Source organism: Pseudorca crassidens, chromosome 9, assembly GCF_039906515.1.
Source record: "Pseudorca crassidens isolate mPseCra1 chromosome 9, mPseCra1.hap1, whole genome shotgun sequence".
NCBI classification, from domain to species: domain Eukaryota; kingdom Metazoa; phylum Chordata; class Mammalia; order Artiodactyla; family Delphinidae; genus Pseudorca; species Pseudorca crassidens.
This window is the reverse complement of record NC_090304.1, coordinates 55500024-55516552: the sequence shown is the minus strand read 5'-3', so window position 1 is coordinate 55516552 and position 16529 is coordinate 55500024. Positions and strand designations below refer to the sequence as shown.

General features: G+C 55.6%; 1 protein-coding gene across 1 annotated transcript in view; it reads right to left on the bottom strand.

Moving 5' to 3' along the window:
- Positions 1-15955, bottom strand: part of MYO7A (myosin VIIA) — an 82658-nt gene extending 66703 nt beyond the window's left edge. The window contains exons 1-11 of the mRNA XM_067750455.1: positions 15809-15955; positions 8590-8774; positions 7980-8101; positions 7751-7893; positions 7362-7475; positions 6053-6206; positions 5262-5338; positions 4611-4730; positions 3736-3878; positions 2526-2736; positions 1869-2004 (exon numbers count right to left, since the gene is read on the bottom strand). Of these exons, the coding sequence (XP_067606556.1) occupies positions 1869-2004; positions 2526-2736; positions 3736-3878; positions 4611-4730; positions 5262-5338; positions 6053-6206; positions 7362-7475; positions 7751-7893; positions 7980-8101; positions 8590-8774; positions 15809-15919 (1516 nt within the window). The 5' untranslated portion in view covers positions 15920-15955. The remainder of the gene's footprint in view (positions 1-1868; positions 2005-2525; positions 2737-3735; positions 3879-4610; positions 4731-5261; positions 5339-6052; positions 6207-7361; positions 7476-7750; positions 7894-7979; positions 8102-8589; positions 8775-15808) is intronic.
- Positions 15956-16529: the final 574 nt, after the last annotated feature.

Genomic DNA, 16529 nt, shown 5'->3' with positions numbered 1-16529 from the left:
CATCTGGGGAGGGGTGAGCTGCAGGTGGCACTCAGTACTGGAAGGGGGGCTCTGAAGTTGGGATGGAATTGTAGGGTCCTAATTAAAGCTCTATGACAGACTCACTACGGGACCCTAGGGAGGTCCCCTTCTGGGCCTCAGCTTCCTTATCTGTTGAATGAACAGGATGCACCCATAAGCTCTAGCTTCTTTTTGGATCACCTAGCACCACACATGTCATAAATAAAATTTACTGAATTGAAACAGTGCTCTGTACACAGAAAATGCTGACACAATTGTTTAAAGTAGCTCAAAACTGATTAGTGACCTTAGGCAAGTCATTTCCCTCTCGGGGCCTCAGTTTCCAAATCCATAAAAGTAGATGAGCCGTATGTTTCCTCCAGATCTAATAATATTCTATAATTTTATAACTGAGTAGAGTTTGCTCAATTTTCATTTTCGTCTCCTCAGCCACATCATGAAGCCTAGGACATAATAGATGCTCAGTGAACGTTGGTTGGACTGCACTGAAAAAAAAAAACCCTCTCTTACTCCAAACAACAGATCTATTTGTTTGTTCAACACTCCTTCAAACTTAACATTGGGTTTCTTCTTTCTAACAGGTGGGGCGGATCTCACACCCTAATGAGGGCTGAGCAGCCTTCTGATTGCATAATTGCCGCATGGCTTGCTCTCTGCCTCCTGGACCAACTCAACAAGGAAGTATGAAAGCAGTGGCTCTTTGCTTGTTCGTTTGAAATTTCACTGGCTTTGGCTGTGGCTGGGACACTTTGGGACTGAAGGCGGGAGGGCAGACACATCCCACAGCTGATGCCCATTCAGGGCCACCCCTTTGCACCAGGGTGTGAGGACTGAGGTTGGCAAGGGCAGTCTGCCCGCTTTTGACAGACCCTGTAGGAATTCCAAGTGGGGAAAACTTGACCGTTTTCTGACCGTCTTCCTCACTTCTAGCTTATAAATGAGCCCAATTGTATCTCCCAAGAGGAAAGAAGATACATCTCCTTCAAAGACCAAACTTGGTCTTGCTGCTCGAAGAGTTTTGGTGAGTAACGGGGCTAGTTCTAGGCCTGACTTTGCAGCCAATAGGCCATGTGATCTAAAAAAAACATTAACTGCCCCTTCTGAGACTCAGTTTCCCCATATGTGCAAAAGAACATTGAGCCCACCCGAAGAATTGAAAGCAGGGACTCAAAAAATAGGTAGGTATACACCCATGTTCATGGCAGCACTGTCACAACAGCCAAAAGGTGGAAACAACCCAAATGTCCACCGACAGATGAATGGATAAATAAAATGTGGTGTATACACACACACACACACACATACACACACAATGGAATATTATTCAGTCATGAAAAGGAAGAAAATTCTGACACATGCTGCAGGGATGAACCCTGAGGGCATTATGCTAAGTGAAATAAGCCAGACACAAAAGGTGAGATAGTGTATGTTTCCGCTTATATGGTGTACTTAGAATAGTCAGATACATAGAGACAGAAAGTAGAATAGAGGTTATCAGGCACTAGCGGGTGGGGGGAGGGTGGAGAGTCATTGTTTAGTGGGTACAGCGCTTCTATTTGGGGTGATGAAGAGGCTCTGGAGAGTGGTGATGGTCGTACAATATTGTGAATATACTTAAGGCCACTGAACTGTAGGCTTAAAAATTGTTAAAATGGTAAATTTCATATTATATTTTACCACAATTTTTTTTAAATCCCTAAAAAAGAAGCACTGAGCCCAGTGCTTCCTAACATCCCTTCCCTCTTTGTATTCCAGGGCCCTGGTCTCTGTCCTGGGCTGGACAAGTGGAAGGAAGGGAGGGGACACAAGCAAAGAGAGACAGCCAGCCCCGGAGGGCCCACCTGTACCTTGACTCTCATAGTAAACAACGCCTGCAAAGTGGTTGATACCAAACTGGGTCTCGTGGTTGTTCTTGGGGGGAATGTAGTTCGAGTTGAGCTTGTGCTGGGAGTTCAGTTTATGCAACATGGTGGTGTCTGTGCCCTGTGGGAACCAAGCGGCAGCTGTCAAGCCCACCCACTCCTCCCCGTCATCCCACTCTCTACCAGGCCCTACTGCCTTTCCTGCCCCCTGTCTTTTCACCCCCTCTTCTGTTTTTCCCAACAGCTTCCCTCCCTTTATTTATTCCCCACACAGGAGCTCTCTGGGCCTCCATTTCCCCATCTGTTAAGCGGGTGAATTGGAATTACACAACCTTGAAAGTACGTTCCAGCTTAGAAAATCTATTTTCCATGATTAAAATCATGAGAGCAGCCCCTCCCCCACTCCAAGACATATTCTGTGTCTGGAGCACCTATTCTGCACCAGCTGCATGCTTAGATCTTCATAGTTTGGTCCAGGACCCACTGGACCGTAGGTAATTCCCAAATGTCAGATGAGCGCATTTGAACTGGCCCCAGAGCTGCTCTGAGAGGCGCATATCATTAGTCCCATTCCACAGATGAGGAAAGCGGAGGCTCAGAGTGTGGAGGGGACGTGTCTGCCCCGCTCCGCTGCAGGCCCACCTTGGGGAACTTGCTCTCCTCATCGATGAGGGAAATGATGTTCATGGGCTTGTTAGCGATCATGTCCAGGGCGTCCTGGTTGTCTGTGAACTCGATGTGCAGCCAGTCGATGCTCTCCAGGTCATACTCCTCCTGTTCCAGCTTGAACACGTGCCGCACGAAGAACTGCTGCAGGTGCTCATTGGCGAAGTTGATGCACAGCTGCTCGAAGCTGCAGGGAGGGGTGCAGGGCACAGGGGGCAGCGGGAGGCAGGGGGATGTTCAGGCCCTGCCTTGCCGCTCAGGGGCCGGCCCCAGCTTGGTGTGCAGTGTGCCCCTGGGACTTCCAATCTCTGAGGTGAACCAGCATTGCAAGTCCAACCCCCTCCATTACCGAAGAGGGCATGGAAGCCCAGAGAGGGCACAGCACTTGCCCAAGGTCACTCAGTGAGTCGGAAGGAGAGTTAAGGCTGGAGCCCTCTTCTCTGCATGACCAGGCCCTGAGAGAGGGCTGGTGGATGGGCACCACACCCCTGGCAGAGCACCTGGGAGAGGAAGAGCCAAAGCGCTGGGGAGGGGCCTCAAAGAGAGATCCAAAGCGTCAGCAGACATGGGAAGCGGGCTCGCGAGATTGGGCAAGAAGGGCCTTGACAGTGACATCTCTGCGCCACCAACTCAGTGCTCTCCCAGGTGACAGACACTTCATGTGTTCAGTGTGAGTGTTTTGGTGGTGTGGAGGGCTTTGAGACATCTGAATATTACAGGAATTGAAGTGACTTGCCTGGGGTCACACAGCTAAAAAGTGGGGCAGGGCTGGCTGCCTCCAGCTCCAGTGTCCACCTGGGCCTGCTCCATCGATCTGCCCCTCACACAGCCCCCAAGTGGGACACCAGCTATGGCCAACACCCCATCTCAAGCTTGGCTCAGGCCCGGCCTCACCTGCTTTGCGGCACCTTGGAACTTGGACACTGGACTGATGGGCAGCGGGGACTAGAGTGTCTGTGATGGTGTAAGAGCCTTCGCTCCACCACCCCAGCTGGCCTCAGCTGACCCAGGGACTGGAGGGGACAGGGAAGAAGGGGAAAGGGCCCCAGAGGGTGTCTGGAGTCAAATTTTCCAACAGCCTGGCAGAGTGTGCTTGGAGCCACTAAATGTAGTTTAAAGGGAGAGATTTGACACTGAAGTCCATGTTGCAGAAGAAAATTCCCACAGGACACAGCCCACGTGGTACCTGTTCACGGCAAAGTTCTCGAACCCAAAGATGTCCAGGAGGCCAATGGACCGTCGAGAGTTATTCACTTCCTGGGAGGGAGGTTTGTAAATTGCCGCGTTGATCTTGTCCACAATCCACACGAAGAGCCGCCCGTAGATCCCCTGCGGGCAGAGGCAGCCACGTAAGCCACGGGTGCAGCCACAGCCTTGCAGGAGGACCGGCCAGGCTCCTGGGCCTCGGCGGCCTCGCTCCAGCCCCTTCCTGCAGCACGAAACCCCCAAGCTTCACCCTCTCCTGCCAGAACAATTCCTGCCTGTCCTTCAAAGCTCTGTGGAGACGTCAGCTCCACCAACAAACTTCTCCTGACCTCATGCAGTTTGGGCTCCCATCTCTCCCAACCATCTCTGTCTCCCCTTCAGGTCTGATTATCACGAGGGTCCCAGAGCCCAGCACAGGGCCTGGCACAGCGGAGGGGCTCGACGGATGACAAAACGGCAGGACTGGGGGGCTTCTCCACCCGACCCAGCCCCTCTTCGGCGGTCTTCGTTGGAGAGATCAGAGAGGGTATGCCCTGGGCTGGGAATAGCACAGCAGACCGAGTGACCAAAGGTTATGATTCAACATGAAGCAGGCCAGGTGTGGAGGGCCTCAGGGCACCAGAGCTGTTGGGGCCGCTGAAGAGCACAGCTCCCACCCCTTGTGGGACAGACGAATGAGGCTCCGGGGAAGGCAGACTCTTGCCCAAGCCCCAGAGAGCGCCAGTGGCTGGAGCCGGACCCAAGGGCAGACCGGGGTCAGGGCCCAGACGTCCTTCCAGCTCTGTGGACTCCTCGGCTCCTGTCCGTGAACAACCCCACCTCCCGTGGGCCGGGGAGAGCCGGCAGCCACTCCACCTTGACGAAGGCGTCTCTCACGTCCAGCGCTTGCTCCCTGCTGAGCGGGGTGGACACCGTCTCCCCACGGGTGATGAGGGTGCGGCTGGTCAGGCAGCTCATCAGGTTTGGGGGGTTCACCTAGTGGGGCAACATCCAGGCACCCACTCAGCCGCCCGCCAGCCTACCCCTCCCTCCATCACACCTAGAACCCCTCCCGCCTTCCACCAGGCCTGACTCAGACTCTGCCCTCCACGGCCATATCCTCCCTAGTCATCAAACCCACCCAAGGGCGGCTGAGAAGGAACTGCTCTCTCCTCGACAGCCCCCTCCCATCCCCCCAGCATGTCCCCTGTCCCTCCAGCACCGGCTTTGACTCTGGCTTTATTTATACCAGTTTTCCAACTCGAGGCAGAGTCTAGTAAATCTTTACTACAAGACTGACTGACCTTCTCAGGGCCCCTCATGCTCCACACCCTCCCCAGGGGCAGCCGTGCTAGGTCCCCACTCCTTCTCTGGGACCCGTGCCCAACACAGATCCTGCACACAACCGGTTCTCGACGTCGAACTTCCAGAACTCTCCAAGCAGAGGGCCCCAGCTCCCTGATGAAGTCAAAATTGCTCCTCTGGGAGAGGGAGAAGCAGGCGAGGGGACAGAAAGCTCTCACTGACCTCGAGCAGAGACGCGGCTGTGGCCAGGGATGGGGAGAAGAGGACCTCGCAGGCATCCAGGTTTTCAAACGTACGGTCTGTCAGCAGCATCAGGGCGCAGCGTCAGGCAAGGGGCGGGGCGTGGGGGGAAAGGGACAGTCTAGCAGGACAAGGCAGCTCTTGTCTCGAGTCTCAGGGGGACTGCCCTGCCCACAGAGGGCATCAGCACCATGACTAAATGCTTTTCTGGGTTAATATCAGTTTGACGAATGTTGTCACCGTGAGCCACGGTCACCAGGAGGGTAGGGAGCACGTATGCCCAGCATCTGGCCCCATGCCTGATATCCACGTAGCGGACACTGGCAGTCACGGCCCTCTCTCCCATGACCCTCACTCCAGACCCCCAGAGCAATCAGGGGCTCCTGAGACAGGCTTGGAGAACTTGTCTAGCTCTGTGCCTGATACCATCTGCCCTTCGCCAAATGTGCCCTGCTCTCTCAGGCCTCAGGACCTTTGCACAGGCTCTTCCTTCTGCCTGGTGCGTGCTTTCTCCACGTCTCTTAGTCTTTCAAGACTCACTAGACTGTGAGCTCCTTAGAGCTGGGATCATTCATTCATACTGAGCAAACATTCCCAGAGCTCTTACTCTGTCCTGGGGCCATGCTGGACACCAGGGCAAGAGCAGAGTGGACTTGGTGCCTGTCTCAGAGGACCTCCTCCCAGCCTGGCACATCGCTGGAGTGTCAGATGAGTGAACGTGTTCCCTTTTCTAGCCTGCCTTCCTTTCTGAAGATAGCTGTTCAGTCACTCACCCTCATACTTCAGGTTGCCCAGGTGCAGGATGGCGGCTAGGAGCTTTGAGATCTCCCAGTTCTCCGTGTCTGTGAACATAAGCACCTTCATGGCCGAGCGGATGTTGGCATACTCCTGGCTGTCCTCGCGGCCCTCACAGGTTATGCAGTTACCCTGGTGGGAGTGGGTGGGAGAGTGGGGAGTAGAAGGGTGTCGGGGAGGCCACAGGTACCCACAGTGCCTGGGCTGAAGGGCCCTCTGCCTGGCCAGGCCAGCCTGGGTTTCTGAGCACTGACTTCACCTATGACTCCTCCAGGAAGTCTAGAAAGCTCCTGGCTGGCCTTCTCAGGAATACATTGCCCACATCTGGGGAGCATGGATGCCCCTTCTTCCCATGAGTGAGAGGAGCCGGGTCACTGATGCCAGGCCTGCCCCCGTCACCCCGCCTGGCAAGTCACAGCACCAAGGCCTTACCTTACCCCTCTCCCCCCCATGGACATCCACCCTCAGGAACCTGAACCCCTCACAAGGTGCAGCCTGGGGTAGAAGGCGGGAGGTGGTAACTACAGACAGGCAGGGCATCGCCTGGGGTCTGCCCCATTGTGTGTGCCTATGAGACCCGTGTGTGCACGTGTGTGTGTGTATCCAAGTGTGCCAACCAGCTAACGGAAGTGTCCAGAAAGGCCTGCCACACCTACAATACACAGACATACACACACACCCCCCTTGGTTGTCCCACATCCCTCAGCTGCCATGGCCCACACTTGTGTCCACGTGGCTGGCGCACCTCAGGTCCAGACAACCCGGCGTGGGCTCCCCCCAGTCCAGCCTGCTGTGTGCATGGCCCACCACTGGCGCTGAGTGGCAGCAATGGCCTCAGGCCCACTTTTCCTTTATGTCCAGACAGCAAGAGGCTGGCAACAGGGCCTGGCAACCAGTAAGCCCCCGGGGCTGAAGCCACAGCAGGCTGTACCCTACAATCCTGGGGGCCCTGGCAGAGGTCCCAGTCTCCACGTCCTCAAAGAATAACGTATCACCTCCCACGTGTGCAGACAGGGCCGGGTGCGCGTACTCGTGGGCGTGTGTGTGTCTTTGCGTCCCTGGGGCTGGGACGTGTACACATTTAGGCATGTGTGTGTCTGTGGTGATAATTCGTCTAGATGTGTGTACAAGCAGGCGTGTGCCCACGTGGGGAACAGGCCTTATGGTGGGCTGGGGCCAGTCAGAGGATGGAAGGAAGCCCACAGAGAAGTTCCTACCCACCAGGCCTGGAGCTGCGGAGGGGCTGGGACGGTGTCCCCCTCCCCGGGTGCCCCACCTGGGCCTCACCATGGCCAAGTAGTTATAGTCTGTGGCCTGGCCCAGGCCCAGCTTCCTCTTCTGTTCCTCACTCATGCCCTCCAGCATGCAGTAGAACACGTGGTAATTCCTTTCATCGGGGGCCTGAAAATGGGAGCACAAGGTGTTGGGGGATGGGAGGGCGGGAGGAGGCCATCGGGAGCCAGACAGACAAGCAGACTGTAACCAGTTTACTATGTTAACAAGTGCCTTTCATGAAAAAGTCCCCGTGGGTGGGTTTCCTGCTGGGATTTCAGGCACTGAGGCAAGCGAACTGCAACACAGGGACAACCAAGGCCATGCAGACGGTGTGCACCCCACACCCCCCTGAGGCTGGGGGTCCCGCGCAGCTGCAGCTCTGCCCAGGGGCTCGGGCCCACCTGGCGACAGACACGTGACTTCTCCAGCAGGTACTGCTCGATCCTGGCGCCCTCGATGGCGCCCCGCTTGTTGAAGTGGATGTCGATGTACTTCCCGAAGCGGCTTGAGTTGTCGTTGCGAATGGTCTTGGCATTCCCAAATGCTGCAGAGTGGGCAGACGTTCATGGGTCACGGTCAATGTCAGTCGCCCCCCAGCCCCCCAGCCCCGCCCTGAGAGCCCGGCCCTACCTTCCAGGATGGGGGTGGCTTCCAGCACCTGCTGCTCGATCCATGAGTGCTGCCCACTGATGGCCGCCAGGAACTGCAGGATCAGCTTTGTGCTCTCCGTCTTCCCTGCCCCAGACTCCCCACTGCAGAGGAGCCCCAGGCAGAGGCAAGACCTGTTACTGCCCTAAACTGTGGCCCCCCCTCCAACCAGCTCCCTATCTGTAAAATGGGCTGACACTACGGACCTTCCAGGTCTGGGGAAGGCGAAAGGAGCTCAGCGCCCTGCCACAGCTAAAGGTTACCTTCTTTCCCCTTATTCAGACACACACACTCCTCCACCCATACTGCCACACAGCATGGCACGAACTAGATGCTCGATCAATGCTTTGTTGTTTTACCCTCTGCCCAAGAGAGAACAGGAGCCTAAGGTTGCAACTGACCATAATTTAACAGGAGCCAGCAGTAAACAAGTTTGGTCTCAACAGTTAACATGTGCTTTGGTAGCATTAATAGAGGTATAAGGCCTGGGAAAGGGGAGGTGATTCTCTATATTAGGAGGCATTAGCGGGAGCACAGAGCAGGAGTTCTAGGGGCCAAGCCTGGAGCTCCATGCTGGTCCTGGGCCGCCCACCTGATGATACAGCACTGGTCACGGCTGTTGCGCTTCATGTTGAAGTAGCAATTGTCAGCAATGGCGAAGATATGTGGGGGCATCTCCCCAATCTTCTTGTTGGTGTACTGGCGGATGTGTTCTGGCGAGTAGATAGAGAGCAGCTGGTAGGGGTTCACAGCCACCAGGATGGAGCCCGTGTAGGTCTGTGGGCAACAAGGAACAGGGAGCTCACTCCTTCCCATGTGGGAGGCTCTGACTCTAGAAAGCTCTCAGGCTCTGCCCTGCTCCGTCCCTCTGGAAGGGACAGCACTGGCTTTGGAGTCCCATGGATCTGGGGTCAGAATCCTACCTCCCTATGAGCTGGGGGTGGGGCCTTCAGATTAGCATTGGGTCGGGCTCACAGTAGGTGCTCAGAGACATTTGATGAAAGGAGGGAGGAAGTGGGGAGGGAGGGAAGGTGGGTCTCAAAGCCTCAATTTCCTTATCTTTATCCGTAAAATGGGCATAATATAACTTTATGAAAGAAGATGGTGGACTTTAAAATTTATAGCACACTGCAGGTAATTCTCAAATGCTGGCCCCCACCTTTGCCTCCAAACCCTGCATCCCAAACCTTCAGAGTAAAATTCACAAACTGGACCTTCCCAGAGTGGAGGAGTTGGGTTGGTGAGGGGGGAGTGGAATGAAGCCATAAAGAGCTAAAGGGGCTGGGTGGGCCCCAGTCTCTGCAGCACTGCCCCTGTGCTGTGGGGGACAGAGTGCCTCCAGCCATCCCAGGCAGTGGGGACACACAGGCCAGACACACCTCAGAGAGCCTTCTGGGGGCTTTCTCTCCTCGGGCTCCTCTGTTAGGGCACCTACGTGCAAAATTTCCTGCTGTGGGCCCTGCTACACAGGGGACACAAGGCCTGGCCCTCCTGCCACCAGGACACAGGGAGGCCCTCAGGGGTTACTTCTCCTTCCCTCCCCACCTCTCCCCACTCCAACTCAAAAAGGTCAGGCCCAGCTTATAAATGGTGACGGATCTTTTGACATCTGGGCCCAGAGGGGTTGAAGAAAGACGTGACTGTGCAGGGGAGGCGACAGCCCTGCCCATCCCCTCCCACCCAGGGCCCAGTGCATCATACCAGAGCCCCAGTCACGCCCTAGCAGCCTCAGCCCAAGGTGGCCATGCAGGGAAGGGGCTGCTGCCAGCACCGCATGCCAGGGCAAGTGCCCACCCCGGGGGCAGGTGTGGCCATGCAAAGCTGCCCTGGGTTGAGCACCCCAGACCCAGGCTTCTCTCCTGCCAGACATTGTCCTTTTGGGCCCCAGTGGACTCTCCTCTCCCCCTGGCTCTTCCTACCAGCTAGACTCTGGTAACCAGGTAGGAGAGACAGCCACAAGGAACATCCCTTTGGCAGATCACTTTGCTTCTCTAAGCTTCAGTTTGCTCATCTGTAAAAGGGAGATGGTTAACACCCACCTCCCAGGGCTGTCATAGAGACCAAAGGGCACAACCTTTGACAGGTGTCTGATATAGAGTCAGCTGTCCACAAATGCTCCCTTCCTTTCTTCTGAATACTTCCCTAACAAAGTGATGCTCAACGACCTGGCCCGTGATCCTCACGTGGCCTCAGGTCAGCTAGGCTCCGTGCTGTCATTCAAGAACCCTTCCCTGAGGCACGTGGGGAGGCTGACAGCCACACGCTGGGTGGCAGGGAGGGAGAGCCTGGGGCCCTGGCAGCTTGCACCAAGCACACGGATTCCTTGAGATTGGGGCGGGGGGGGGGGGACGGGGGAGTGGAGGGCTCATCAGTGGGGATAAACACAGAGGCATAAAAGGACAGGACACTTGGGAGGATTGCTGGGAAAAGGTCACCCTGGCAGCTGGGGAGAATGAAGAGCAGCTACAGACGCAGGAGGCAGAGACACCATTTCAGACCCAATGAACCGATCGACGGGGGGAGTCAGAGCCAGACCGAGGTGGCCCTGAGGACAGACCAAGCACAGGGCAAAGGGAACGCTGAGATGCCACAAGCAGCCTTCCAGGGGCTGGGCCTGGACCCTCTTCTCCCCCTCACAGCTCCCATGGCCCTGTCTACTCTGCCCACAGCCCAGAGGGCCCTCCTGAGCACTAGACCCCTCAGCCTCCTCCCCCACTTGACGTCCACCAGCCTGTCCAGATGGGAGCTCACTCTCCCCTCAACCCTGCTCCTCCTCTGCCTCCCAGCTCGGCCAACAGCACCACCACCATCCTTCACGGCTGACCTTCACCGCCGACCTTCACCAGGCGGACCTTCACCAGGGCGGGACCCGGGAGGCCTCCCTCTCCTTCATAACAATGCACTTCACTCCGTGGGCACGGCCACCTCCCCGGCCAGGCGCCTCCCCTCTGGGCTCCCAGCTTCCACACTGGCCCCTACAATCTGTCCTCCACTGGGAACCAGAGTCAGCTCTGAAAATCTGACTGTGTCATCCTCCTCCTGAAAACCCTCAGGAGATTCCCCATGGCCTCAGGACAAAGTCAGTATCCTTCTCCTGCCCACAGACCTCCGAGCCCTGGCCCTCGTTATCTGCATCCCACAGCCAGAGGCTCCCTCCATGTTAAACCTTCTGTTAAAAGCACCAAACTCCATCCCCTGCCCCCTCACCCAGCCAATGCCTGCTCATCCTTCAGGTCCAAACGGAGATGAGCGCTCCCCCCGCAGGAAGCCAGGCGCCCTCCTGTGTGACCCATCACAGCCTCCATGGTCCCCTTCACTTGGCCCCCAACTCCTCCATAATTCTGGTTCAAGGCCTCTGCCCCCCAGCCTCACTCCTCTCTCTACCTGGGGCCCAATACTGTGCATGGTGCGTAAGACACGCTCAGCAAATGTTTGGCAAGTGAACGAATGAGTCACTAAATTAATGGATGGAGAAGAAATTCACTGCTGTCCACAGGAAACAGCAAGAAAAGGAGCTGAGGGGACAGGCCTGTCAGCAACACTGCGGCGGGCCTGCCTACGCTGACAGGAAGGATGGCCCGGGCTGGGGCTAGTGGAAAAAGCACACAGGTGTGAGGAGAAATGCTATCATTTGTGTAGAAAAAATTTTTAATTATATATATATATATAATTTAATATCATATATATCATATATATATAGTCTTTCTCTTAGAGGATAGATAAGAAGTGAGTAGCAGCGGTCATCTCTGTGGCAGAAGGAATATTTTCCAATCTGTAGCACATGTACCCATTTCAAACTAAATAATAAAAACGAAGCCTTTTCCTTCAGCGAGAGGACCCGGCCCAGCAGAACAAGGACACACCACCTGCCAGGAAGATCCCTGTCGGGCGCAGGACTTGCAGCTTCCAGGCCAGCTCTCTCTGTATTGTCAGTAGGACCCTGTGAGATGTAGTCATGACGCCCCTTCTCAGATGGGAGAACTGAGCCTCTGAGAAGGGGCGGGGCTTGCCAAGGTTGCACAGCAGATAAGCAGGGAGTGGGATGAAGGAGGGACCCTGGCACCAGAACCCCAGCTCTCGCCTCCCCACCTGGGCTCCCCCAGATCCCAGGAATTCACCTGTGAGACTGCGGAGCTGGCGGTGGGGGAAGTAAGAGAAGTGAGGGGCTTGGCCACTGCTGACAATGAGACCCAGGCCCATCCTGCCTTTCTCTGGGCCTTAGCACCCGTCCGTCCCCTGAGGTTCTAGGCACTGCTCCCTGAGGCCCTCTGGCTCTGTCTCTCCAAGGGTTCATGGTCAGCAGAGAGTTAATGTCCAACTACCCAGCACAGGCCTCTTCTCCAGTAATAAAGCCTGCCCTGTGGGCCCATGGGCTGGAGTAGGGAAGAGATAAGGATTATTCCCAAGACAAGGACATAGCACACAGGTCCCTAGGGGCCCCCAAGTCCCCAGGTGGAGTTCAAGGAGCCTCTCCTGGGCCAGAGACACACCCCAGGAGATATGGTAGGAATCCACCTCCTCCAGGAAGCCTCCGGGCCTGCTAGCCCTGGGGCCTCTCCCTTAGCAGACCATGGAGACCAAGACATACATCTTAGACACATACACCTTCCCAGTGTCACAGAGGCACCCACCCCATTGTGCCAAAGGGACGGCTGAGACCAGAAATGGGTGGGGACTCCCTAAAGGCAACCTGTCAAGACCTGGATCCAGGCCCCCCAGCCCCCAGACCAGGGCTCCAGCCCATGTTTAGCATCAGCCCTGCCACCTGCTGCCCACAAGACCCAGGGATGACCCCTGGCCTCTGGGACCACCCAGCGAGAGGTTGCTAGGTGTCCTCTGAAGGCTCTGCTCCATGTAGGGTGCCTCGGGCTGACTTACGGCCCTGGGGTGCTGTCCCTCACACACCTGGGGCCAGGCCAGCTGGAGCAGGCAAGCCCTGGGCAGACAGTCAGGGACAGAGCGTCCTCCGGGCCAAAGGCTGTGAGTGGCCGTGGTAATCTGAGGAAATCCTGGGCGTGTGGGGGTGTGCCCAGGGTAACCCAAGCCATGAAGTGACCAGGGGTTGCCATGGTTAGGGACAGGTATGGTTTCTGGGTGGGACAATGGCCTGGCTGCTTCTTCAAAGCCCTGCTCTAATCCTACTTCACGCACCCAGTCACAGAATCATAGAGTCAGAGAGTCATTTGAGCTGACTCTTGAGCCCTACAATTGTGGAGCACGGCTCCCCAGACCAACAGACACCCAGCATCTCAGGCCCACAGACTATCCAAGCTGGGCACCTTCCAGGTGCCACGACTTGACTTCCAGCCATGAGTCTCTGAAGGAGAAAGACAGCTCAGACACCTCGTGTGGGCTCCACCCCCGTGCCCTCCCACCCTCACCCAAAAATCAGTCAGAAAGGCTACTAGTGAAACTTCTAATGAGGCAAACGGTGCAGATCCCAGCGTTCTCTGGAGAATCCACAAAACTCTAGAATTCTTTTCTTTGATCCCACAGTCAACCTAGGTAAGGCCTAATGTTCAGGCTGATTTCTCTGCCGGCTGCCAGTCTACCCTCAAAACTTCACAAACAAGATTCACTGATCTCGGACTGTCTGAAGTTTTTTCCTCCTCTCTCCCTTTTGAATCCTGCGTTTGCCTTTGTTCTTTGATTCAGTCTACCAACCGACCCCCTCACTTACAAAGAACCATTTTGCCGGCAAAATCACTAAACAACGTGCAAAATAACCAACTACATGCCTCTGAATTATTCTTAGACATTGTCCGCGGGGTCCCTGGTGGAAACAACTCCCACCTCACTCAGCTCCCCCCTGTGAAGCTCACCCCCAAAAGGAGATTGTGTCAGGACGTCAGCTCTGCAGTGGCCTCCCTGGGCAGGCAAGTAGGTAGGCTCCCACTCACCTCCAGACCCAAGTGTCAGACTCCACCCAGACCTGGGTGGATGGCCATGGAGAGCCCCTGGACCATCCTGTGTCCACCTGCTGTCCAGAGAGAGGAGGGAGGAGGGAACCGCCAAGAACTGGGGTGCAGACACCAGTGGGTCCCATGGGATATCTCTGGCCTGGGCTCAAGTCCTAGCTCCCCCACGCCATTGTCTAGGTGACACTGCTCACATCTGGAGGTGCCATTGTGCCCTGCCCCCTGGGTGAGGAAAGGAGTGAGAGGGGCTTTGTGGGTACTAAGGGTCTCCCTGAGAAAGCTGCTTGCTGTGCCAATGCAATCAACGCACGTCAGGGGCCCAAGCACAGCCTCTTCTTGGGAGCTGAAAGCTACAGAAGGACCCTGAGTGGGGAGGCTGGCAGGGGGCCTCCCGAGCAGCTGAGGCACCACAATTCCAGGACTTCTGAGGGCCCGAGAGTTCCTTGTTGTGCTTCCTCAGGTTCCCTCAGACTCTCCCAGCTCTGTCTCCCTGGCTCCCCTTCACAGTCTGACAAATCACTCACTCGGCACGGTCCTGCCTCAGGCCTTCTGTTCATGAAGTGTCCCTTCCTGAACGCCATCTCCGCCAGCGGCCAGGAGGTGACCTGGGAGCAAGACCTCACTCCTACAGACTCTGCGGAACCAGCTCCGCACCCCTCTCAGGCACTTATCACCCCACACCTCCCCTGAGCATGCCCAGCCTGGGGACCTGGCTCAGGGGGCTCCCTCCTGCTCTCTCCTTGTTGTACACCCACAGCTTCCTTCACCCCTGAGCTGCTTGGGCACACAGCTCCGGGCCTGGCTAAGCCTTATAGAGCCTAAGTTTCCCTGTCTGTAAAATGGGACTAGGTCAGCAGTTCTCAGAGTGTGGTCCAAAGACCCCTGAGGGTCCCAGAGACCCTTTCAGGAAGTCCATAAGGTCTTGTCTTCTCCACCTCCATATCTGTGAGGCCAGAGTTTCTTCATACACTTCAGTCAACACAATGTCACATCAGTCTGGATGTGAAGCAGATACAGGAATCGGGTTGTCTTCTATTGAGTCAGATACTAAAAATATTTGAAAAAAATGTAAAACAATGCCCCTCTTCTTACTAATTGTTTTATGTTGGCAAATATAGTTATTTTTCATAAAAATACATTATCCTATAATGGATTTTTTGTGGTTACTTTTAAATGTCTCAGTTAAATTTCTAATATGTTAAATATCAATAGATACAACCCACATAAACAAAAGCTCTTTGAGGTCTTCAATAATTTTTAAGAACATAAAGCACTCCTGAGGCCAGAAAGTGTGAGAATCTCTAGACTAAATGATCCTGATGGGCCCTTCTTGTTCTCATGGTCTCTCAGCTCACCTCTTGGGATCAGCTCACTCCTGGCTGAGTGAGATGCTCTTTATTTGTCCTCTTGAGTTTCAAGGTGGGGAAGTGTGGGGGGGTGTGTATGACTGGTTCTAATTTCAAGGGTTTGGGGGATCAAGGAGCATGTCCAGCCCCCATCCCCTTCAAGAGGACACAGACTTCCAACCCATCCCCTCTTGACTTTGAGGACCCGTGGCAGGTCCTGACCCCACAGCAAACCCAGGGAGAGCAGCAGATCCCCCATCTCTGGGCAAAGCACTGAGCCTGTCACCGTCCCCTCCCTGGTCTGGCCTCCCGGCGGTTTCAGCCCTACGGAGGCACATGAACCTCTGGGAAAAAACCTCCCCATTCTCCAATCACAGACCACACAAGCCACAGCCCAAAAGAGAGGATGAGCCACAGACCCGAGCGGCTGTGGGCATGGGCTGAGTCCCTGGTCCCCAGTGGCTAGCTGCAGAGGCTGGGCAGGGCTGGCTGCAAGTCAGAGGGACTGCAAGTGGGCGGGGCTGCTGGCAGGCGGGGCGGCACTCACGTAGATGAGATGGTCTCGGTATCTAATGAGCAGGTTGCGCAGGATGCCAGCTTCGTTGAGGTCCCCCAAGCGGATCATGTCCTCCACGCCGTGGACCGACGTGGGGTGCATGGGCTTGATGTGCCTGGCATTCTGCGGGGAGATCCAGTGTTCCTGCGGGGAGGCACAGTGGCTAACGTAAGCTAGTTGCGTCCTCCTGGCTGCACTTTGCTAGAGAAGAGTCCCGGGAGGGACGGGAACCCCGGGTACCTGCGACCCCATAAGGGCATCTCCTGCGGCCAAACTCTATCATTTCTAACATCTATGAGGACGTTAGCGCCCACCCCTACCCTTCATGGACCACTCTTCCTCCTCTTAGGGGATTCTCTCTGCAGACCTAAGAGGTGGGCATGGCAGGGATTTGGGCCTACCTCATGGTTGTCATAAAGGGGATTAGTCTCCAGTCACCTTACAGGATGGAGTGGAAAGTGTAATCACTGGAGTTAGACAGACTTGGCTTCAAATCCAAACTCCGATAAACAAAGGCACAAGAATTATTCAGATAGTGCAGTATTTCCTGCTGCCACGGGGGGCAGATGGTTGCACATCTGGGCCACAGCCTTTGTTCTTTCAACAAGTTTGTGAAGCCGTGGTTTCCTCTGACCTCCCCCAGGTGGTCTCCAGCACCCTCTACTCACAGCCCCAGCTTCTCAGAGAAGTGAGAATCTCTCCTGTGCTCTGC